General features: G+C 34.2%; 1 protein-coding gene across 1 annotated transcript; it reads left to right on the top strand.

The window, feature by feature from the left end:
- Nucleotides 1-3,378: 3,378 nt before the first annotated feature.
- Nucleotides 3,379-24,720, top strand: LOC143055469 (oxygen-dependent choline dehydrogenase-like). Its single transcript, XM_076228620.1, has 11 exons — nucleotides 3,379-3,838; nucleotides 9,674-9,882; nucleotides 10,545-10,734; nucleotides 11,826-11,957; nucleotides 12,705-12,826; nucleotides 17,290-17,466; nucleotides 18,352-18,502; nucleotides 18,929-19,080; nucleotides 21,813-21,987; nucleotides 22,421-22,646; nucleotides 23,696-24,720. The coding sequence occupies exons 1-11, from the start codon at nucleotides 3,706-3,708 to the stop codon at nucleotides 23,901-23,903; spliced, it is 1,875 nt and encodes a 624-aa protein (XP_076084735.1). The 5' UTR covers nucleotides 3,379-3,705; the 3' UTR covers nucleotides 23,904-24,720.
- Nucleotides 24,721-25,555: the final 835 nt, after the last annotated feature.

Here is a 25,555-nt window from a genome sequence, read left to right as displayed (position 1 = left end):
TGTTAAACTGTGTTATTCTTTTGAACGTTTTCTCACACTTCTCAAGACATGTAAATCATGAAAAAAACGTTGATGACGTCACGGTCACATGACAAAATTATTTCAGTGAGCTGATAGACAAAACACTGTCAGCCAATCAGAAGACGAGTAACATTCAAAATTAAATTATCAAATGATCAAATGACCTAATATTCTTATTTTCTAAACAAATTTGCATCCGCGTACTTTATTAAGGGGTGGGTCGGGGGAGAATATCACTAAATCCAGATTCCAAGTTTTAAAAAAATATGTATAATGCTAGACATGTAAAAGCGAGAAAACATTTATTTTGAAAAGTTTGTTAAAACTTGCTTAAAAAATAATCTGCTTTTCCGGGATTAAATCCGAAAAAAAACATAGTATGTTTTTTTCATAAACTTAGTTGGTGCATTAAATTACTTATTAAGTGACTTGATATTTTTAATATAGCCACCTTTCATAGTTAAGATCTATAACGTCTATTATGCAGTATGCTGCTTCATTTGTTAAAAAGTCATGGTCACTGTCGGAGGGTGGACTCAACAACTGCATGATAGATACATATATAATGTCTTGTTCTTTTGCTGGTTTTTTTGATGTATTGTAAAATTATTATGTTGATTTATGCCTTCAACCCATATGGGTAAAAATGTACATTCATATATTCAATAAAGGGTATTCCTACCACTTTATAACTTTCAAAAAGTATGATATAAAATTATTATCTCCATCTATGCCTGACACATTTATCAATTAGCTTGGTGACATTTTTTAGACAACGTTTTTAAACATGCTTTAGAAAAATTAACATTTACATTGATAATTTTTTTAAATTGTTCTATAATAAACAAACTTTAAAAAAAAGTTAACTATAAATTTGTTTTAATAAAGTCCATTTCTTGATCTACTTATTTTATAATTTATTATTATTTACTTCTGTGTATTTTTCATTATCCAACAGAACTTTAACATGTTTAATGATGATTTATGTGTAAGTATTATTATTATCTTTATTATGCATTTTTGCATCATTATGTATAATTGATATCCTTCACCTCAGCTGGAAATCGTACTAGGTCAAAATATATATGTTCCTGACCTCAGTTAGTAATCTGTTCTTACGCATTTGTTTCGAAGCTTGAAGTAGGACTGAAGGAGATTAGATTGCGATAGAATCATGTAAGTATATTTAATAAATCAAAAAATCAGAATAAATTCTTTTATTTCAAGTGCACATTACTTGTTAAAAAAATATGCAACGTTCGATTTTTCTCAAAACTATGTTAATTATAGGATATACAGTAAATAGGTCAACCGTCAGCGAAATATATTACGTCTGTCGTTTTCTTTTGTATAAATTAAAAGTTTGAACGTGTCGAGGGTATATAGAATTGAGAATGGAAATGGGGAATGGATCAAAGAGACAACAACCCTAACATAGAAAAACCAACAGCAGAAGGTCACCAACATGTCTTCAATGTAGGGAGAAATTCCCGCACCCGGAGACGTCCTTCAGCTGGCCCCTAAATAAATATATACTAGTTCAGTGATAAGGCAGCAACCATTTGATTTTCTGGGGGGGGGGGGGGGGGGGGGGGGGGGCTATGGTTTTTTTTGGGAAAAAAAGTTTGTTTCCAGTTTTTGGAGAAAAAAATAATTTGTTTTTGATTCTGAGCAAAAAAAATTGTTTGTTTCACCCTCAGCTGCCACTATATGTAATGCTAAAATTGAAAGAAAAAAATTGTTTTCGACTTGTCGCGAAAAAAATAGATTGCTTTTCGCCACAGGCGAAAAAAATAATTTGTCCAGAAAAAAAAAACATAGCCCCCCCCCCCCCCCCCCCAGAAAATCAAATGGTTGCTGCCTAATGAACGCCATACTAATTTCCAAATTGTACACAAGAAACTAAAATTAAAATAATACAAGACTAACAAAGGCAATATATATATATATATATATATATAGCGGTACACTACGTTTGCGCGCATTACCAAGTAAAAACGACTTTTTTTGTAAAAAAAATTAGAACAGCATCGGGATGAGACAATTGTATTTTTAGAATGAGTGTTGTTATAAATACAAAAGCTGCTTGCTGTTATGACAACGAAGTTTGTTATCATGATATGCATAATGGTTGATTAGGAATGACGCACTAAAAGGATGAAGGTTTACATCATTGTACATGGTTAATGTATGTTTTGTATGATAATATAATAAACTGTTGACACAGAGAAATGTCTCGCATGTCGGTATGATTGTAAAACACTTGAGGTTAACAGTGGCCGATCCAGAACTTTTCTTAAGCCCCCCCCCCCCCCCTGGATCCGCCTATGGGTCAAGTTGTAACTCGAACTCTTAACTTTATTTAACATGTTTTAAAGTTCAACTCTCAACTCAATTCTTCTTGAAATCGAAGTTTAGTTCGAACGGTAAGCCGAATTCTTTTTTTTTTTAACTATAACTCGATGGATGGGCACTCACCCGAGGCACATAAAACATGGACATTGGTTTTAAAAATATAACTAGGTTTGTTTCCCAAAATAGTCACGCCTTTTACCTCATCTTGTAATATGCTAACTACATCAACAAATGACAGAACCACATCAATAACTTGAACGAACACATCATTTAGTGTAAAATCGTCAAATATCAAAACATCATTATGTAACATTAGAGCCCTATCAAGATTAGAAAATCATCATTACGAAATAACAAAATCACATTAGGTAATGAAACATTCATGTGCAGTATAGGTGTGTTCTATTCAGCAGACAGTCCCTAGATTCCAAACTCTGACATGCTGATCCTGATCAGTTCTATTTATATTTTCAACCTCATATAGTTTCAAACCTTTTTACGGGAAAATTTCATCATTACGAAATAACAAAACCACATCATGCTATGAAACAATCAGAATTTTAAATTTTTTAAAAGTGGGATAACCGGGAATAAACCAATAAGACAGCAACCAAACGACAGTCTTAAATATCCTGTTACAATTTAAATACTTTTTTGGGAGGCAATGTAAAGTGTAACACAGGAATACTGGGGTCATCACTTCTTATAAGATATGAAATCAACGGACATGTACAAAAGAGAGACGAAAGATACCAAAGGGACAGTCAAACTCATAAATCTAAAACAAACTGACAACGCCATGGCTAAAAATGAAAAAGACAAACAGAAAAACAATAGTACACATGACACAACATAGAAAACTAAAGAATAAACAACACGAACCCCACCAAAAACTAGGGGTGATCTCAGGTGCTCCGGAAGGGTAAGCAGATCCTCCACATGTGGCACCCGTCGTGTTGCTTATGTGATTACAAATCCGGTAAATAGTCTAATTCGGTACAAATGATAAATATAGACCTGATTCTGAGAGAGGGGCTGGGATGTCACAGAACTTATGTCAAGATTACCACGCAAATTGATGAATATTATAAGGAAACATTTGTTTTATACTTCTTTAACTGTGAACAGTTATTGAAAACAATTCTGAATTTTCTCTGCCTTTAATTGCCATGTTAGTTTCCATGAAAGGAGAACGAATATCATTAAAAAAAACTAACAAATTAAACAGGAATTGTCTTCTAAATATATAGAAATCATGTTTTGATTAATCGCAAATACTGTTCCTAAGCATCGTATATCTGCTGTACTCTTCTTTATTTCAGAAAAAACATGTTTCTCGGACATTCTTTATTAAATTATGCATCCATCATAAATTTCTTAAACACTGTTGCGCCACCTGAACCACGTGACCCGCCAGGAGTATTCGACAAACCACTGGAACAATATTATGATTACATAGTAGGTAAGTACATTTGTATAAGAGTAAAAAACGACAATCCTGCGACATCGCCATTTCAAGACAGTCTTGTTGTGATAAAATGTACGAACAAACATTATTATTGACGGATGAGGTTGTTCTATCAAGGCTTTTTTTTTTTTTTTAAATGTTTTGCAACTTATTATATTTTCATCTTTCTAAAACTTTCGGCCCCTAAACTACCTAAATCATGAAGATAATTAACGAAAGATTTGTGAGCTAGTATTATAACTCAGTGGCTTCATTGATTAAAACGTGTTGTGACTTTATCCTCTCTAGAGTTTTGGCCAGCTTTCAGAATACTCCAGGACGACGTCTTGTGACTCTATCTTCTCTACCGTTTTGGCCAGCTTTCAGAATACTCCAGAGTAGTGATAGATGAGGAGTATGAGCCCTAAACCTCGGACGCGGGACGCGAGCTGCGCGCATGCGCCGACGCTATATTTGGGCCTTAGCGTGGACGCCGTAGTTGACTCTGAAATCTAAGGGTATGACTCACAGGCCGACGCCATATTTGGGCCTTTGCGCGGATGCGAGCGCTATAGTTGGACCTGAGCGCGGACGCGAACACTATATTTGGGCCTTCACGCGGACATCGGGACACCAACTCCATATTTGGACCTGAAATCGGGACGCGAGACGTTATAGTTAGACCTGCGCGCGTACACTAACGCTATATTTGGGCCTCAGCACGGACATCAGAGTTGGACTCGACATGGGGATGCATACCTAAGGATATGACTCACACGAACACCTTATTTGGGTGCAGAGGCTATAGTTGGGCTTAGGCGCGGCCGCTATACCTAAATATTGGACCAAGCTACCCTCCAAGGTGGAAGTTACGTCACACTCTAGAAAGTGGTGTTCGGATAAATCTCTCTCACACTTCCAGATACCAGATCTGGTTCAGGACTTGAGACCTGCTACATATACATGTAGGTGGTTTAAGTTTTTTTTTTTTTTTTTTTTTGTCGTTTTCTTATTTGTTTTTTTTTTTTTGTATCATTTTTTTTTTTGTAATTAACCAAATAGGGCTACGAGTTTGCTGTCATTTTTAATCAAGTCAGTGGATGAAAAGGTGTTGATAATGTCCTTCATCTCCAATCCCCGACATCTCAATTTGACGTAATAAATGCAATACAGGCCACAGGTATCTGAATCATCGGGTTGAACTTGATTGCCAACCACACAGTATTCCGGTCCATTCACGATGAGTACATTTCTAAAATATCGTTGGTACGTTTCCGGGTATCGTCCTAAGGAGTCGAAAAATTCAGGTGGCCCCGATGCGGGAAAATGGAAAGCCACCCAATGACTCCCCTTTTGATTACAGTTGTCCGTATTGACCACAAACGTTCTAGGCTTGTCGCTCACATAGCTAGGCGAGTCTTCTGCACAGCACACGGTCACGGAGAATCCGCTTAAAGCATCCTCTACGTCTTTCCCCGTCATCGGGAGAGCAATGCCGTTTTTCTTCCCACACCCTTGCTGACTATGGGTTTCCAATCCGCGAAGGTGAGCAAACACTACTCCACAATCCCGACAGGCGATGAGATCTTCTCGTCTTTCAGCATCGTCCGACGATACGTCTGTTGTCTCGTCGGCCATGTCTTCGTCTGACGAGACCGAACTTTCGTCTTCGGAGAGATGGGTGTCCTCCTTCTTTTCATCATGTGTCTCTCCTTGACCGATCTGCAAGACCTCTGTGCGTAATCTGGAGGCTTCCGGGGTTCTAGCTTTTAGATCAACCAGAAGGTACCCGAAAGGTTTCCTCGTTGCCTCTTCGAATTTCCTGAGAAAGAAGTCCCCTCGAGAAGGATACATCTGTCGGCCAAGCGTCATGATGGGTTGACGATCAATGGGGTTATTAAAGAGAACGAGATAATGACAGTTTCGTCTCTGGGTGGGGTCTTTGCCAAAGTATAAAATCTAATTCAAAACGACGACCGATAAATTTCTATGGTGACTCCCTTCCGTAAACAAATCATTTATTCTGGAGTCTTTGGCCGAGGTCGACATGAGATCATCTAATATGATCATGTTTCGAATGTTGGGATCGAAAAAATCGTCCCTTTCGAGATCAAAAGGAATTCCACGAATGAATTCAACGCGTGGAAGCACTGTTCGTTGTATTTCCTCGTAAAGAGGTTGCCACCTTTTATACAACCAAACAATTCTTTCTGGACTGGGACTACACAGTCTTTTTATGTGTTGAAGCACATCTTTCATAAAATGAGTTTTTCTGCAGGAGGTGGGACCGGATACGATCATGGTAAAAGGGTGTCTAAACACGAAAGCCTCCTGCTGCTGCTGCTGCTTTTGCTGCTGTTGCTGCTGTTGCTTTTGCTGCTGCTGCTTTTGCTGCTGCTGGTTTTGCTGCTGCTGCTGGGTAACATCTGGCTGGTATAGTGACTCATCGGAAGAATGCTTACTTCTCATATGTCTTTGAAGATCGTGCGGCCACACATATACTTTACGGCAAATATTGCAATTAAACATATTCGTAATGTCCTAAATATGAATGTGTAGTTTCCTCTTATAGATTCTTCCTACGAAAATGTAGCAAGAGAAATACGTGGTCATCTTTTAGACGACATATTTGCAAATGATCGTCTCTCAACACAAATTCGATGTGATACAATTCATTCCTGGTGACCGGAAAATAGATTGGTTTCTCAAACGTCACGTCCGTGATATCTTCATTCAATAACCGTATCGACTGGAGAATAGGGAGAGCCGTTTCCCTCACGTACGACTGGTGCACGAAATCGGAACAGAAATACATACGTCTCGTTGAGGCTTCTAATTCCGGTATGAACGACACCTCCAATAATGCACATTCCCACGATCCATCTAACGTATAGCGTTTGGGCAGCCGCACTTTGAAATTGCCACCTACATTCTTTGTAAACGTTGAAAGCGAGTCTTCGCTATTAATAAATAAACAAAACTGGTCCATAATGTTCATTTCAGTTTAACCTTTAGTCTCTCTCTTATAGCTTTATTCAACCCAACCCCGTAGTTAAGAAATAAACGTAAAAAGTAGTTGGTTGCTGAACGTCCAGTGGCAAATATTTCATGCAATTTAACAATAAATACAATAGGTATAGGTCTTGTGATAAAGCTAGGGAAATTAGGACTACCGGAAAATGAGGATCTTCTTCTTTATATACAGAAAAACATCAACTGGTTGGTGATTACTTTCCTGCGCATGCCTGGTTTAACAATATTGTTAATACATTGGATAGAGATAAACGTTTGGTTAACAGGCTAAATCGTGTTGTGATATTAGTACAGAAGACGAATTTAGCTTCTATACGGTTGAAATTTATAAATACAATTTTTATCGTTTCTGTACTCGTCCTGACCTATATCTCTCTTCCTTAAGCATTTTGTTATCTTCAACACCAGCTTTATGTAGAGGAATATATAGACAATAACTGCTTAGTGTCTTTAAATATCAGCTGTATTTGTACGAGGCTAGGAAACAAGGTGTATGCGAGCTTTTAGCGAGCTACTACACCTGTTTCGAGCCGAGTACAAATACAGCTGATATTTAAAGACACTAAACAGTTATTGTCTTTATCCTGCAATTAATTCTGTTTATTAATTGTTTGTGTTTTGAAAGACACAAAAACTATCATATTTAATTAATTAATTTAATTAATATTTAATTTGTAATCCCTTGAGGCCCGCGTAGTAATATCAAAATCACACATTACGCTGAAGACGGGTTCGCAAAAAAAGAATCTCGAATGGTCAACAATAATACATCGCTCAAGGTGTATAATTATCTATTTTAACATAACAACTAATTTCAACAGTAAAAACAAATAACAAAACATTGTCAAATTTGAAACAGAAGTGTACGAGTTGTCCTACGCTTCAGACTTGAAATTCACTAAACATGCATGCTGAAATTGACATGGTTGATTTTGTAACACAATCATACACAATCAAGTTTTGAAATCGACAAGTGTCATCGTCATTGGAATGCAACTGGAATACACATTCTGAGGTCACACAGGTTCAAACAATACTCAGTCCGGCAGTGGGCGGAGCTTTAAAGCGATATCTGTATAGTATACAGATACAGCATAGCGATATCTGTAGGGCTGTGTCTGTATAGTAGGACACCCAATTGCAGGATAAATAGAGATCAAAATTGTTTGATTGGACCGTATACTAATAGCCGCCCACCTACAGAGCCAGTATCTGCTTATTTTAACCGGTTCAAACCGGTTCTGGTTTCTCGGGCGCACTACGTTTGCGCGCATTTGGGGATTAAAATGTTTTACGTTTGCGCGCAGCTTTTGATTACATTTGCGCGCATTCATTTTACAGGTAAATTCAGGTAAAAATTTAAATTAAATTACAATTGACTATATATATTTTTCATTTTCATAATAAACATGACTATCAATTATTAATTTTGAAAATATTTCTTAATTCAAATTATAATTTGTTCATATAAAATTGTAAAACAAATTTTAAAGTGAGCATTATACACTCCGTAGTATAGCTTAAGACATACAGTACATGTAACTTCATTGCGAATGTTTCAGAATAAAAAGTGTTTCAATGAATAGTGATCGTTTTTAAAATTAGTAAATAATTTAAGTTATTTTTTTAAAGTTACACCAAGGCACAAACATGGAGTTTCGGCACGTAATTAAAACCAGACAAAACACTGTACACCTGTAAACATGTTATTGAAAGAAAGTGTATAAAGATAGTTACTGATTTTTTAATCACCAGATGTGCTTTATCTCTTCATCTAATTATTTGCGGTGTCATTTTAATCAGGGCCATATGACATTAATAAAGTGGTTGAAAGAAATAGAAAAGCAATACTTCTGAATGTTTCACGATTGTCATGTTAATAAGATAAGTAATCCAAAAACTAGAAATAAGAAGATAAATATTTTATATATTGATATCAAACATTTTATTTGAATCCAGTTATCTTTACACGTGCATCTACTTATAGTACTGCCTACTGGATTGAGTGACATTTTATCTGATTAATATAAATAGGATATCTTGGAGAATTCTTACAGTTGTTATAAGCATGTATAAGCATTTTAAGAGGTAGACTATTCTTTAGAGAATTATCACAGACTTATTATCTAGGTGTTGGGTAAGCGTTTAGCAAAGAAAAATTGCGCGTCCGTTTTGGAGGGTATACCGTCCACTTTTAAGGGTGTGACGTAACGTTCACCTTGGAGGGTAGCTTGGTCCAATATTTAGGTAAAGCGCCCGCGCCTAAGCCCAACTATAGCCTCTGCACCCAAATAAGGTGTTCGTGTGAGTCATATCCTTAGGTATGCATCCCCATTTCGAGTCCAACTCTGATGTCCGTGCTGAGGCCCAAATATAGCGTTAGTGTACGCGCGCAGGTCTAACTATAACGTCTCGCGTCCCGATTTCAGGTCCAAATATGGAGTTGGTGTCCCGATGTCCGCGTGAAGGCCCAAATGTAGTGTTAGCGTCCGCGCTCAGGTCCAACTATAGCGCTCGCGTCCGCGCGAAGGCCCAAATATGGCGTCGGCCTGTGAGTCATACCCTTAGATTTCAGAGTCAACTACGGCGTCCACGCTAAGGCCCAAATATAGCGTCGGTGCATGCGCGCAGCTCGCGTCCCGCGTCCGAGGTTTAGAGCTCATACTCCTCATCTATCACTACTCTCCAGGACGACGTCTTGTGACTTTATCTTCTCTACCGTTTTGGCCAGCTTCAGAATACTTCAGGACAACCGAACAGATAATAGTACACATAGACCATTACAAAATGATGTTTGTATTTAATTTTCCATTTTAGTTGGTTCTGGTTCTGCAGGTGGAATTATTGCCACCCGTCTGACAGAGGATCCTGCGGTATCTGTACTCCTCCTAGAGGCAGGAGGATCGGATTTAGAGAATGAACAAACTCAAATTCCGTTGACAGCTGGCAATCTTCTTCGAAGTAAATATGATTGGAATTTTAAGACCGTACCACAGAAGCACTCCCACAAGGCCCTCAATAATAGAGTAAGTAAATTACTTGTGCGACATTATTTAGGTGTGGATCCAGGATTTTCTAAAGGAGTGGGGCTAGCAAATCAACGTTTGGATTGAAACTTTAAAAAAGATTTACAACTATCACATATAAAGCTCAATAAGAGGGGGAGGGGAGTCTTACTCCACCTTTTCTGTTTGGTTAATTTAATTTGGCTTATTGACAGATCTGAGTAATCCGCCAAAGACGCAAATTGGCCATGAAAAGTGGTTGACGAACGCTCGAAGCAAACTGCAAAAAGAACTCTAAAAATGATTTTTTACGTCAAGCATCTATATACAATACAATATTTTTATTTTTGTTTTCCAAATTAAAGGGCCCATTAAGAGTATCACATTAGTTACAACATGACAAAAACATTAAGGAGGGATTAAAGAATCTATAGCTAATGCGCATGGTTGCACAGTCTATACCCATTCGGTTATAAGACGTTTATTTATATAGATGTATATGCATGTATATATATATATGTATTTTATTTTAACTACCCCTTTACAAGGGGGCAAGCGCCAGCGGGATAGTGACACCTGCGTCATTTTATAAACAACATTATATGAATTTGTAATAAAAAATTGTACGTCAAGATACTTGCAAATAGTCAAAAGTTTGAAGTTAAATGGTTGCTTCCTTATAGGAAAACTATTACCCACGTGGTAAAATGTTAGGAGGGTCTAGCAGTATTAACGGCATGTTATACATGAGAGGAAGCCGACATGACTATGATGAGTGGGAAAGACAGGGATGCAAGGGGTGGGGATACAGTGGGGTGTTGCCCTACTTTAAAAAGATGGAAAATGTTACTGTTCCGGGGCTGAAAGATTCACGTAAGATAAGACTTCATGTAAATCGTTTTTAATTTCACAATAATAAAATTTCTATACGTATATTGCACACAATACTATATAGGATTATATATATCAATTGCAATGGACGTGTTATACTGATTAAGAGCCATTTCATGTGAAACGTGTCTTATGGTTCAACTATCATAATGTCATTAAACACGAGATGTAAAATACCTGTCACTGTAGCGGAGGACAGAGGGATACCGCAACTTTATCTTTAAAGAAAACAGGGAAATCTTCAACTTTAATCACATGAATGATAAACTACACTTTATGAAGAAAAAAAATGAGATAAAAATGTGCCAACAAGACAGCAATCCAATGAAGCAATGATTGCGTTTGATGAAAACCGCAATTTTTATACGTGTGCATGTTAAACAAATTTCGTGGTAGAGGGGTCTAAATACAACAAAAACAACGTTTTCCAAAAGACCAAAAAAAGTAAAAATGTATATTTTGTTAAACGCGTTTGACTAACAGGTAGAACAACTGATGTTCTTAAACCCTGCTGACTGCCATTGACGATTACCAAATAAATAAATCACAAGATGTAACAAAATGGATCTTCAAATTAATTTATCACCAAACAGAAAACAATAAACTTGCGGGAAAGATGGTATTACACAAACAATAGGTGCAAAACTTGTACACCAGATCCGGATTTCGACAATTAATGTCTCTTCAGTGATGTTAGGGATTGAAACGGTATTTTGAAGGCCATTCATATACAATACCTCAATTTACGAAAGACTCTTGAATTTGAAAGATTAGGCTTAAACCAGAAAGTATATATTTTTACACGTTCAATTATGTGCACTTCATTGTGGAATCTCGTGTCGTCATGAATGTTACAATTAATTTTAAAATGAATGTTAATTTCTGAATGACGCGAGATTGCTGTTAGCCCAATCAAAATAACGTATTATAATGAAACATATAAGTAAATTCTAATTATTCAATCATGACAGTTAGTTATTTATTAATTTAAAGGCCTAAAAAAGTGGTCTTCTCAATTTGTTTACTTTTCAATCCTCAATAAACGTAACTACTAATTTAACAATTTATGATAGCTTACAGGAGTTCAGGCGGTCCTATAACAATAGCACATGAAAAGTTATGTGACTTAGAATTATTTCACCAGCAAGCAGCAGCTGAAATTGGCTATCAAACATACGATTGCAACGGTGGAGATAATCAAACAGGTATGCATATTTATATTGAAATGATCCATATGAATATTCATTTCTATATTGAAATAATATATATGAATATTCATTTTCATTTTCATATTGAAATTATCTATATGAATATTCATTTCCATTTTATTGCAATTTAAACGGGAATCTAAACTGCAATATTATATCATTTCAACAAAATAATGTGAACGGAATTTCGAAAATAACAATTTTAAGCGAAAAACTCGATTCTTTTTAGTTGTTGCATTTATTGATAATTTTTACCCATTTTTATTGATTATCTCATTTAACAAAATAAAAAAAAAAGGAAATGCATACAAAATTTCATAAATCCGAAAAACTGTAAAAAAAAAACCATAAAACCTCGGCGTCGCCCCTTTTCTTTAAAAAAAAGAGGAAGATGTGGTATAATTGCCAATGATACATTATCTTCGAGAGTTCTAATGAATGAATGTTAGAAATTATAGGCAATTGTTCGGTTTGAAATTTGAATCCTATCATTTTGAATTGTGTTTTAAATACGTCAGGCATGCAGAACCTTGACAAGTTACAGAAGGCAACACCATCATTGGTTATGGTACCGGTCGAAACTGAGTTTGCCGAAGTCATTTAATTTCATATCCCTGAATATATAGCTTGCTCGTATAGCTCATTTTTTTATGCTTTTAAATATATATCGTTTGTACATAGGCGACATGCAATAACACGTCTTCCCGAAATATAGCTGTAAATCTAATACATTTCATATTCAAGGATTTTGCCTAACACAAGCAAATATTAAGGACGGACAACGTTGTAGCACAGCATCCTGCTACCTCAGACCAAACATGCATCGAAAAAATTTACAGATAAGTCTCAACAGTCACGTGACAAAGGTAAGTAATAATTAAAATTCTGTCTTTTTATTAGAGGCTCTTCTTTTCATGCAAACCCATTCGTCGATCGGTCCTGTACCTCTTTACTACACATTGTAAAGGAATTGGCCAATGATGGAATTACCCAATCGTATCATCTGGAATTACAATTTTGGACCAACTTTTGACATATAAATCGGGATTAGAGAAGTTAGACCCAGTTCTCATGACCGAGTGGCTCTAGCACATCTCCGCCTTTCGAAAGGAAGGTCTGCGATTGTGCTGATTTTATTGAATACGCAATCTGTTTATTAGAAGAGTGTCGCGTCCCATACTGTCGTGTCGAATTCCATTTGTGCTTTTACAAATGTTTTATAAGCAAGCCATTTAATAGATTTTGAGTTGATGTTGAGGTTTCGATGTAAGAAACCAAGGCATCGACTGGCTTTTACCGATAAGTGGTTTATATCTTCCACTAAATCTTGATCATTTGTGATGAAGCAGTTCTTGTATATAGTTGATACTTCATGCTCCAGAGTATGGTTGTGAAGCTTGTAGTCACTGTTCCCTGGATTTTTCTTTTTTGTGACGTAAGGACAATGCATGTTGCAGAGTGCAATTCCATTTCCCAAAGTTTATCCAATTTTGCCAGTTTGTGCAGGTCTTCTTGGAAGTTATGGCAGTCGTTGTCTTCGGAAATCAGTATCGTCCGCAGACAGTCATACTGTGAGGGGAGGACCTCTGGTAGTCTTTATATAAAACAAAATATGGATCCTAAGACTGATCACTGTGGTACTCCATGTTCTACTTTTTCTTTCTTTTACTTTTCGCCTTCTATCACTACTACTTTACTTGTGTTCTTTTCGTGCGAAATTTCACTATCTATTTACCTTTGTGTGTCTTACGTTTTGATGCCAGAATGCTGTAGTTTATGTACGAGTAGACAGGTGGGACACCTTGTCAAAAGTGCTGGAGAAGTATTATTGTATTAGCAATCTGATTGTTTCCCACATTTTTTGTTTTATCGTAAATTAATTCAAGGAGTTGTCTTTTTGAAGTTTGGAAGTGATTGGCATTATGTTATTATGTTTATGGTTATTTTTGTACTCTTGTCGTGGCTCTGTATTTATACACCTTGTCATTGTTTTATTGGGTGCTATGGTGAAATTTAACTAATGTGACTTGTCTTTATGCTTTTTTGTGTTTCTTTGTGACAATTTTTTTTTTTTATATTTATTAAGATTATAACACAAATGTTGACTGCTGTACCCCTATTTTTGACATTTTACCTATTATATCTGTTTGTTTTGGTCACACATCGTTGTCAATATAATGGAATGTTATGCGACTGTCGTACAAGTGAGAGGTTTAGCTAGTTATGGAACCATTCTTCATAAGATAATACCTATACCATGTCAGGAATATGACAGTTGTTATCCATTCGTTCGAGTTTTTGATTTTGCCTTTTGACTACGGACTTTCCGTTTTGAATTTTCCTCGGAGTTCAGTATTTTTGTCATTTTACTTTTTAGATATCGCTTTGTTTATGGGATCAGTTTTTATTTCCCATTTTTTCTAAGTGTTGCATCTATATTTTAATCACTTTTCTTGTGTTTGATGTAGGTCAAGAATCTTGCTGTTGGTGCTTATCTTCTGGAGTTATTGTCTTTTATATATTTCATAAAGGCTTGTCTTGATTTTTCTTAAGCTGTTTAATTCTGCTAATATCAGTAGCATACGGATGTCAAGTTGGTTCAATATTCAACATTCAACATTCAACATTCAATTTTTTTTTTATTTTTTTTTTCTTGAATCCATTTTCAACATTCAACATCCGATTTCAGCATTCAACATCCGATTTCAGCATTCAACTTTCGATTTCAATTTTCCACATTCGATTTCAATATTCAACATTCAACATTCAAATTTTTTTTTCTTTTTTTTTTTTCTTGTATTCATTTTCAACATTCAACATTCGATTTCAACATTCAATATTCGGTTTCAATATTCAACATTCAACATTCAATTTGTTTTTTTGTTTTTTTTTTTTTTTCAACATTCGATTTCAACATTCAACATTCGATTTCAATATTCAACATTTGCTTTCCACATTCAACATTCGATTTCAATATTCAACATTCAACTTTCAACATTCGTTTTCAACATTCAACATTCGTTTTCAACATTCGATTTTCAACTTTCAACATTCGTTTTCAACTATCAACATTCGTTTTCAACATTCAACATTCGTTTTCAACATTCAACATTCGTTTTCAACATTCGACCTTCAACATTCAATATTCGTTTTCAACATTCAACATTCGTTTTCAACATTCAACATTTGTTTTCAATATTCGATTTTCAACTTTCAACATTCGTTTTCAGCATTCAACATTCGTTTTCAACATTCGATTTTCAACTTTCAATATTCGATTTCAACATTCGTTTTCAACATTCAACATTTGTTTTCAATATTCGATTTTCAACTTTCAACATTCGTTTTCAGCATTCAACATTCGTTTTCAACATTCGATTTTCAACTTTCAATATTCGATTTTCAACTTTCAACATTCGTTTTCAACATTCAACATTCGTTTTCAGCATTCGATTTTCAACTTTCAACATTCGTTTTCAACATTCAACATTCGTTTTCAACATTCGATTTTCAACTTTCAATATTCGTTAAAAGAATGTTAAAAGTTGAAAATCGAATGTTGAAAACGAATGTTGAAAGTTGAAAATCGAATGTTGAAAACGAATGTTGAATGTTGAAAACGAATGTTGAAAGTTGAAAATCGAATGTTTAAAACGAATGTTGAATGTTGAAAACGAATGATGAATGTTGAAAACGATTGTTGAATGTTGAAAACGAATGTTGAAAGTTGAAATCGAATGTTGAAAACGAATGTTGAATGTTGAAATCGAATGTTGAATGTTGAAAATGGATACAAGGACAAAAAAAAAATTGAATGTTGAATGTTGAATGTTGAATATTGAAACAACTTGACATCCGTCAGTAGCATGATTTGATTTCTTTTTCTTTTTGTTGGCATATTCTTTTCGCCTCAGAAGACTATTGATTTCCTGAGTTATTGATTAGATTTTGCCCATGTTATTACAAACTAGTATTTGGAAGGTATATATTCTGATTTGTACTGATTTCCATGCTTTTCTTGAAACTATTACAGATTATTTTTTATAAATGTTCAGTCTTTCTTGTGGAATTTAATATAAAGAAAATTGATATCTTCCTTCAAATTGTCCCAGTTATCTCTTTTATACATTTGGATTTTCGTGGCCTTTGGTTGTTTGTCATTGGACTGATGTTCATTTCTGAGAATCATGGGTTAACATCTAGTCTCATCATTTTACTTGGACAGCTGGTAATATGAAATCCAGTTTTTTGTTTAGTTGGCTTTTGTACTATTTGAGTTAATACATTGTCATTAAGAATATCGGTAAGCTGGTAGTGTTGCTCTGTATGTTGTGTTCCTTGACATTAGGTTCGTTTGTCCAATTCCATCCTGTTAGATTGAAGTTACCCCAGATCAGTAAGCACTCAATATTGTGCGAAGCCTTTACATTTCATGTTCAGTTTTTATACTCTCAATGTCATCTTCCTCGACTAGATTTTGCCAATTAGCGCTTCAATATAAAAAAAAAGAAAGAAGACGGGGTATGATTGTAAATGAGACAAATCTCCACAAGAGACCAAAATAATCTGATAATCTGTAGTCCTGTTATTATTTCTAATTTGAACAATCTATTGTCGTTTAAGTTATTTTCAGGTCAAGTAAAAATGTATTTGTGTATATTCAGATTATAACTTAACATTCCTGTCAATTATTACGACAAGGCATTCCAACAAAATTTAAAAGGTATTCCAAATACATCATGTTGTTCCTTTTCACAGATTTTGAATACCATAATAGCATCCATTTTTTTTCATTTCTGCTGCATCTTTTTTTTTTTAATAAGTAACCTGTAAATAGACTCACCATAAATACCAGGATTGAAATTTTGTATTTGCGCCAGACGCGCGTTTCGTCTACAAAAAGAATCATCAGTGACGCTCGAATATAATAAAAGCTTAAAATGACTAAATAAAGTACGATATAACATGGAGAACAACAACAATAATAGTTAAACATATGATATTTACCAATTATGATCAAACTTATCACGCTTTGTCCACTTTTAACAAATAAAACTGACTTGTCACCACAATCTGTCTAAACCTACGTTGACAAAACTTATTAGACTGTTTTAATATCATTCAACATTAATCTGAACGTTGCTTCTCTTAGCAGGCTTCATACAATACAATGTAGGAAAAAAACTCAAAATGTAAAACAAATGCATTCGCATCAATAAAAAAAAATTGGAGACAATTTTCTATTGGAATGTCCAAATTGCCGAAATTGTGTCCAAATGAACAACACATGGTAAGACTTATCTTAATTTAATTTCATTGTATTCAATAGGTTCTGATCAAAGATAAGCGAGCAGAAGGGGTTGAACTTTTAAAAGGGACCGACAACCCAATAAAACACAAAGTCTTTGCTCGCCATGAAGTTATTTTGTCTGCTGGGAGTTTATCGTCACCACAAATTCTGCTTTTGTCAGGGATTGGTCCAAAGAAACAGTTAGAAAAATTAAATGTAAGTACACACTAGAATTGAGGCAAAATAAAAAACAAAATAATAAAATATAAAAAACAAAGTATTTTATATTTTTTGCTTCACGTTAAACATTTCATCAATCAGTCTTACAAAGGGTCAACTGAAGAATATTTTCTGTAAGTCGAAATCTAAAATTTACATAGGCCACTTGGTTAAATCAACATAGATATTTCTTATAAAATTGAGAATGGAAATGGGGAATGTGTCAAAGCGACAACAACTCGACCATAGAGCAGACAACAGCCTAAGGCCACCAATGGGTCTTCAATGTAGCGAGAAACTCCCGCACCCGGATGCGTCCTTCAGCTGGCCCTTAATAAATATGTATACTAGTTCAGTGATAATGGACGTCATACTAAACTCCGAATTATACACAAGAAACTAAAATTAAAAATCATACACAACTAATAAAGACCAGAGGCTGCATATTTTTGGAGATATTATGTTGTGATAGCATGATACTCCGTCCTTTAGATACAAGTTATTGTCATATTATATTTTGTCTGTAGATACCAGTTATTGTAACATTATACTTCGATTTGTCGATACCAGTTATTTTTACATTATTTTTTGTTCTTTAGATTATTGTCACATGATAATCTGTTCTTAAGATACCAGTTATTGTCATACGATATCCTAATATGCGCATATACCAGTCACTTGCAAATGAAATTATGCTCTGTTGATACCAGTTATGCTCAGATAAGATTCTGTGTTGTAGCTACCATTATTGGCACATGATAATCTGTTCTGTAGATACCAGTTATTGGCACATGATATTCTGATTTGTAGATATTAGTTATTGTCACATGATGTTCTGTTCTGTCAATACTAGTTGTTGCTATATGATATTCTATTCTGTAGATACCTGTTCATGCTGATCTTCCTGTTGGAGAATACTTAGACGAACACGCGATGCTTTTTCTTTCATTTTCTATAAATTCAACTTTAAACCTGAACAGTGATAAATTTTCTGATCCAGGGACCATTGTCGATTATGTGTTAAACAAGAAAGGTTCGTTACATGTTTTACGTAACCTAGAAAAAAAGTAGAATCACAAAAAATACTGATTTTCGAGGAAAATTAAAAAAGAAAGTCCGTAATCAAAAGGCAATATCAAAAGCTCAAACACACCGAACGAATGGATAACAATTAACATATTCCTCACTTATTAGAATAGATTTATATGTTTAATTTTATCCGTAATTCAAACACTGTCCATATCTGATTTATTTTAAAATTCACATGACAAAAATTCAAACGTAATATGCGGTTTCTGCAAATATTATGATATCCTTTAATAGTTTGCTCTGATATGAATGTCTGTTTTGATCAGACATAAAAAATCGTTCTTATCTAGTCATTACTAACCCATGTATAAATGATCTTAGTCAGTTTATGCACAACGTTTTGGAATATGCACTGAGATTATAATTTTAGGTTACTTAAAACGGTCCAGTGTAGATGGTAATCTTTTTGCAAGAATTGAGCCTCATTCTGAACTGGAACATCCCAATGTACAAGCTATATTTGTAGGCGTAGCCTTTGAGAAGCAGGGTATTGAAAATGGTTATGTACCCTATAACGACGAGGTAAAGGAAATTTATTGTTTCTGGGGGATAGACGTCCATGCAATTATGTTAACAAGGCAACTCAAAATGTACTTAAATATAAACTCCTCAGGAAAATTTACCTTAAACGTTCTTCCTTCAGATTTCTCATTTGGGCCTTTTCTTTTATGCTCGTAAAAAGTAAAATAACAAAAAAAACGAATTCCAAGGCAACATTAAAACGGAAAGTCCCTTATTAAAGGCAAAATCCAAAGTTCAAACACATCAAACGATTAAAAAAAACAGCTGTCATATATCTGACATTGGTACAGTTATTTTTTATGCACAACATAGTGGATTAAACCCGAAATGTTTGTCGGGAATGTATATGATAATAACCAAATACCTCGTATGCGTGTGCACTATAGTAAAACAATCATCAAAGATATCAGGTTTATTCAAGTCAATCTTTACAGGGGTTCATATGCTATGATGTATATTTAAGAAATAACCTCCTCATGTCATGCCCTATGGTCATTTTAGTAGGGTTGGCATTATATTTGTCAATATTTTACACTGAGCGAGGACAAATATTATGTCTACCCATGTTAAAATGAGAACAGAACATGACACGAAGGAACGATTCGATTGTAATAGGACAACTACGCTGTTTGTATAGGTCAAAGCTTAAGAAAATACCCATGAAATGTTTGGGTGTTCCCGTTTAATTCCAATGAATTATGGACGTTACGATTTAGAAATTTATTTAAAATTATTGCAGGGTAAATATATGATATTTGAATAGCAATATATAACAAAATTTTATGAAAGCAGCTTAAATATATTATAACAACACAAAGCATATATATTATTAAGATACAAACGAAAATAACGAGAATGTAAACACAAAGTTTGTGCGCATGTGTAAAACATATTTTGTGTTAATTATAACACATCTTCGATTACAAAGCGAACTTTATGTCAGAATTAATTTTCTTGTAATCATCAAAATATCAAAATGTTTACAATAAGTGGCAGTGGCGACACCTTTATTTCGAAATGTAAAGTACATCTTGAGTATAATAAATGATATGTAGTAAAAGGTAAATCACAGTTATAGTGTGTGATAACATTGTGTGAGGGAATACGACGTTTGATGTACCACTGTTTACTCCAGTGCAATTTATGACAATACCACTGCATCAATCAGAATTAATTTTTTTGCAGTGTTTTAAGAAATGATTTTGCTTTGTTGTCGCGTATTATTTGTGAAACATTCAATGTTTTAAAAAGGCGAATTTTCTTTATAAAGTCAATGATTATGTTGACTTTTGAAGGCCAAACTTTCTACAGGCTTAAATACGCTAATGAAAGATCCAAAAACTATACCAATACATAACGACATGTTTATGAAATTATAACAAATCTATTGGTTAACAAATTTTTACTCGTTATTGCAAAATAATGAACTTAATATATCTGACATTTTCTCCCTACCCAGTTTACCCCTATACATTTTTATGATGTGGACTGGTCATTGTTATTGAATCGTAGGCAATTTGATTGGATTAAGTTGTTATTAGTTTACCTTCAAAATTGTTTATGCTTTTCATACATGACTATTGATTAATTAGAACGTGCATGAATGTGTACGGTAACTAAAATGACCTTCAAACTGGACACTGGACGAGTCAATATTATGTTTTATCAATGAAAGTTAAGGTATGAAAGGTAAGAATTGCCACTTATTCGATTTTCACAAATTTTCGGAATATACAGTTGAAAGGTTATTTTTTAAAAGCCTAATGTGAAGAGTAAAGAGAAAGTTTACAAATAATACGTTTTGATCCATTAAACAAGTCATTTTCGTAAAAGAAATACCGAAATATATTTTACGCACGACTACGGCAGGTAAAATTATTATTTATCATAATAAAAAAAAGCATTTTTCAGTCTCATTGGAATATGTTGATTACAATTAATCCCAAACTTAAGAAGTAAGTAACTAAAGTCAAAATATGTCCGATCTGCCTATTTCTGCACATCAAAAGTCAATACGATCGTTTTAAAGTCAATTTCGTCTACCTCACAAAATCTTGTTAGGCACTATACCACGAAATCAAAGGAAATGAACACACTACTGACTTGTATTGCGTTGTTATACAGTTATCAGCATTAATTAGTTGTCTGTTCATCACACACAATGTACAAGCTGGACCATAGGTGGCATGTCATTATATTTGGAGTGGCCAGAATGTTGCGCAAGGGAAAGAAGCATCAAATGCTCTTCCTCAGACAAATATTAGAGAAAATTTTGATCGACAAACGATTTACATCGCCCTTGAGGAATTAGTTTCACAGAAGTATAATACCCTGTTTTGGTGTTATAGTCATTGGAAATAGTTAATGTAAATACCTGAGATCCGATACTGGCAAGTTATAACGAAAAGAATACTTAACTATCTAGTTTATGCTGTTTAATGGTCGGGCGTGTAAATGTTGAATAATTTCGCGCCTTAATCGTAACTTACTTTGGTTGAAAGATTGTCCATGGGGGTCTGGATGGGTGGTTACAGAAAAAAGAATTATTGGCCAAAAAAATAAAGAATAGTGAAAATGGACAAAAAATAAAGAATAGGGAATAATGTGCAATAAATATAACGATTGGAAAAAATGGTCTGATAACAATTTATTTATAACATACAGAAAAAAAATTAGTCAAATGTCATGTATATACACTTATCGTGCATTTGATTTATTTTTTCATTTGAAAGGTAAAAGAAGAATTATTGAAAAGAACAACAACATCTTCGTTTGATGTGTATGTGCACATATTACATACAAGCAGTAAGGGGACCATACAACTGGCAACTAATAAACCTTCAGATAGACCTATTATTGATCCAAAATGTTTTTCCAATGATCATGACGTGGAAAAAATGCTACAAGGTAAGTTTTCCCATTATTTATAGTAACTGCGAGTGCTACAAAGATGGTACAGAACACCTAAGGAATTTAACTCTTTTAAAATCAGCTGCACGTCTTAACCACATAATATTGATAAAGAGAAATTAAGCTTCTCGATGATCACAGTTAGTGTTTGTCATGTTTGTCAAACATATATATATCCAATGAAATTATTCCTGAAATTTTATGCCATTCAAATCCATGTGTACAAGTATACAGAAAAATATGGTGTTTACCAAATCACTTGTTTAACATGTTCAAAAAAGAATGGGGTACAGGATTGGTTGATATAGTTGAACATTTGACTTGTTTCAGGTATAATGGATTTTTCCCTTTTTGTATTTACCTTGTAGTTAGAACTACTTTTTGATACTTCATTTATTTTTTCCATTACATGAATCATCTCTTTTTTTAGCTATTCGTTTGACACAAAAAATGATAAATACAACAGCATGGAGAAGTATTGGTGCCAAATATATTAGGTTAGACTTCACGGGCTATTGTGGAGAGGTTACGTACGACACAGATGACTACTGGAAATGCATGATTCGTAACTTTGCCGTTGCAGCTAATCACCAGACGAGCACATGCAGGATGGGTTCACCTACAGATCCAACTGCTGTTGTTGACCCAACGTTGAAGTGAGTTGAATACATTTTATTGGATCTATTTTGAGGCAATAACAATACATGAAACCCATTTTTACTATGTTAAAGGCCATACATACAATTTATGGTACATATTCTGATGATCTGACGGATAAACATACATTCCGAAATAAAATTGTCCCCTCGGTTACCAACGTATATGTCAAAATGTAGACAGCAGTTAAAAAAAATGACAAAAGTGGAGCCAAATTTGTATTTTTGTACAAACACTTTTTCTACCTAAACTAGATAGAGGGATCTTCACTACCTCTGTAAATACCTGAGATCTGACACTGGCAAGTTATAAAAATTTATTATCTTATTATTTCAATAAATACTTTTAACAACGTTAATGATATTGTGAAGTGTAAAATGCATCAACTAAGTTTAAAACAATGCGGGTCTTTTCTCTGCTTGGTTGGTTCTTTACAATATGGTGTTTTATGTGGAAAAAAAGTCGAAAAAAAAAGTTAACTCTATTTCTATACCATAGTCAACCCTTGTAGTTTGGCTCAGTAATCCTGCTTCTTTAAGTTAAACCTCGACTAAAAAGTCATTCTCGGTGATGTCATACAAAGGCTGACAAAAATATATGGTAACTGTGACAAGTGGAATATAACTGTCATAACGGTACGGTCAAAACAATCAATTATTGCGTTCATATTACGAATGTTTTACGTGAAAGAAGCAAAATATGTATACCCTTCCGAAGCACATGCGATCACCCCCAGTTTTTGGTGGGGTTTGTGTTGCTCAGTCTAATTTTCTTTGTGTGTCTTGCTTACAATTATTTGTCTGTTTGTCTTTTTCTTTTTTAGCCATGGCGTTGTCAGTTTTTTTTTTCGATCTATGACTTTGAATGTCCTCTGGTATCTGTCGCCCCTCTTTTATTCGTAAACTATAAGACCAAAATATACAACAAAAGTGATGTTTTTCCATACCTCATTATATACGTATAAGTTGAAAAATTTAGGTTGGTTCGGAAGAATACTATACCTATATAATGAATCATCCTCATATAATTATTATACATATTATTTCAGGGTAATCGGAATAAGTCACTTAAGAGTAGCTGATGCTTCCGTCATGAGAAATGTGCCATCTGGTAATACAAATGGTCCAAGTATGATGATTGGAGAAAAGGCCGCTGATATCATTAAAAAGTACCGTCAAAGTGCAAACAATGGAGGCGTTCATACAATATCTTATTATATGATGATTTTAGTATGCATCAATATTTTAATGCGTTAGCCAAAGAAGACTTTAAAATAATATTCACCTAACACTTAGACATGTTTTAATGTCAAGTTTTCGGACTGAAATATTTAGTTTAACTACAATAAAATAGTGAACATTTTATGATTTGTAAACCTGGATGTATGTATTGCAAGTTTATGCACAAAAAAGGTATATTTCATTAATATTGATATCTATATTTATATGATATTTGTGTAATTATAAATATTTCTTATATCATTTTCATTAATAAACATTACATGTATGCATGCTAAAGAAAATTACTTTACCACTGAATGAATCAAAAATGTGGACGACGCTGATAACTAAAGATGAATTCGCTATGTCTTTATTCTGCGACAAAAAGCTCCAATCAAAACATAGTCTAACTTGTATAAGGAATTAGACCTTTACAGAGGGACAGAAATCCTTCAAATCTTTTTTTTAAACAACAAATTTCATTAAATTAGTAGTTGTATTTACCTGTCATTATCGATGTTTTGGCTACTGGGCTGGACATAGGGACGTAAATAACTCACTTGCATTGAGTAAGTTCTGCTCTGATATTTCATAAATGTGTTATACCATAAAGTCTTGTGAGCTTCTTTTGTAAAAATAAAAAGAGATGGAAGACACCAAAGGGTACAACAACCCATCACAAGTCGAAATTAAGAGTGAAGTACAAAAGCATAGCAAAAACGAAAAAAAAACGGCGAAAAGACAAAAGTCTTTAAAACACACTTTAAGAGACTTAGAGAGGGACTTAGCTGTCAAATTGATGTTCACCGATTTGACTCAAATTCTCACGTTTGATTTATAACATACCAAAACGAATATCCAAATTACAATAAGTCTGAAATAAACAGTTAGGAAAGTATGTACTCAATAATATATATCAGATGTTGGTGCATATTTTAGTCTAGACGTTATCTTAGTTACTAAATGTATTGAGATGACCTCCGAATACTGCCGATGCACACATTACCTAATATAATCCCACAAAATATATAACGAAATTGCCACCTCGTGCTTTTGGATTATTATAGGCTGATTAATTTCATTTTATTGGTTAAAAATAAATCATTTACTTTTTAACCTGTATAAGAATGATTTGTTTGTAGAACGAATCGGTCCCCTTGTTTCACGTTCAACATTGACATTATTTTCTTTTTATTGATTGAACCCCACTAATGCATGCGTTACCAATCTGTACCTAATGTGTCAAATTGAAGTTCACATGAATACGGATTTAATGAGGCCGAATTATAATTCTTCAGCGAGTTTTCTTTGCTTAATTTTGACAAAACTGTACCAAATTGGCTGCTAAAAACGAATTTTGATTTCCTTATTTCACTTTTATCAATGATGGGTCAAAACTAAATTATATTCTACTTTTTTCATATCTCGTAACTAGTGCCCCTTTGAGACTGACGAATATGAACTCCACCAAAAAACCGAGCTGTAGATCATATGTAGATTTTTTTTCTTGAAATACTTCTAAACGAAACGTTTCTCTTTTCTCATAATGTTGATGTTTAGTATTTCAATTTCGTCAACAGAACATAGACTCTGAACTTAATTGTGTCCCCTATCGTTTAGTTTGTAGCTAATTGCCTCTGTGTATGAATAAAGATTCGCGTTACGGTTGATATATAAAAAATCTACAA

This window comes from Mytilus galloprovincialis, chromosome 12 (assembly GCF_965363235.1).
Source record: "Mytilus galloprovincialis chromosome 12, xbMytGall1.hap1.1, whole genome shotgun sequence".
In the NCBI taxonomy this organism is placed as follows: Eukaryota; Metazoa; Mollusca; class Bivalvia; order Mytilida; family Mytilidae; genus Mytilus; species Mytilus galloprovincialis.
Note: the sequence above shows the minus strand (reverse complement) of the source record. Positions and strands in the feature narration are given on the sequence as shown.

What these genes read in the sequence shown, in the direction of transcription:
- LOC143055469 (XM_076228620.1), top strand. Translation starts at nt 3,706, where the DNA reads ATGTTTCTCGGACATTCTTTATTAAATTATGCATCCATCATAAATTTC. An exon ending in CGGTGGAGATAATCAAACAG is followed by an intron (nt 11,958 to 12,704) that starts GTATGCATATTT and finishes TTCATATTCAAG; the next exon opens with GATTTTGCCTAACACAAGCA. An exon ending in ATGTACCCTATAACGACGAG is followed by an intron (nt 19,081 to 21,812) that starts GTAAAGGAAATT and finishes TTCATTTGAAAG; the next exon opens with GTAAAAGAAGAATTATTGAA.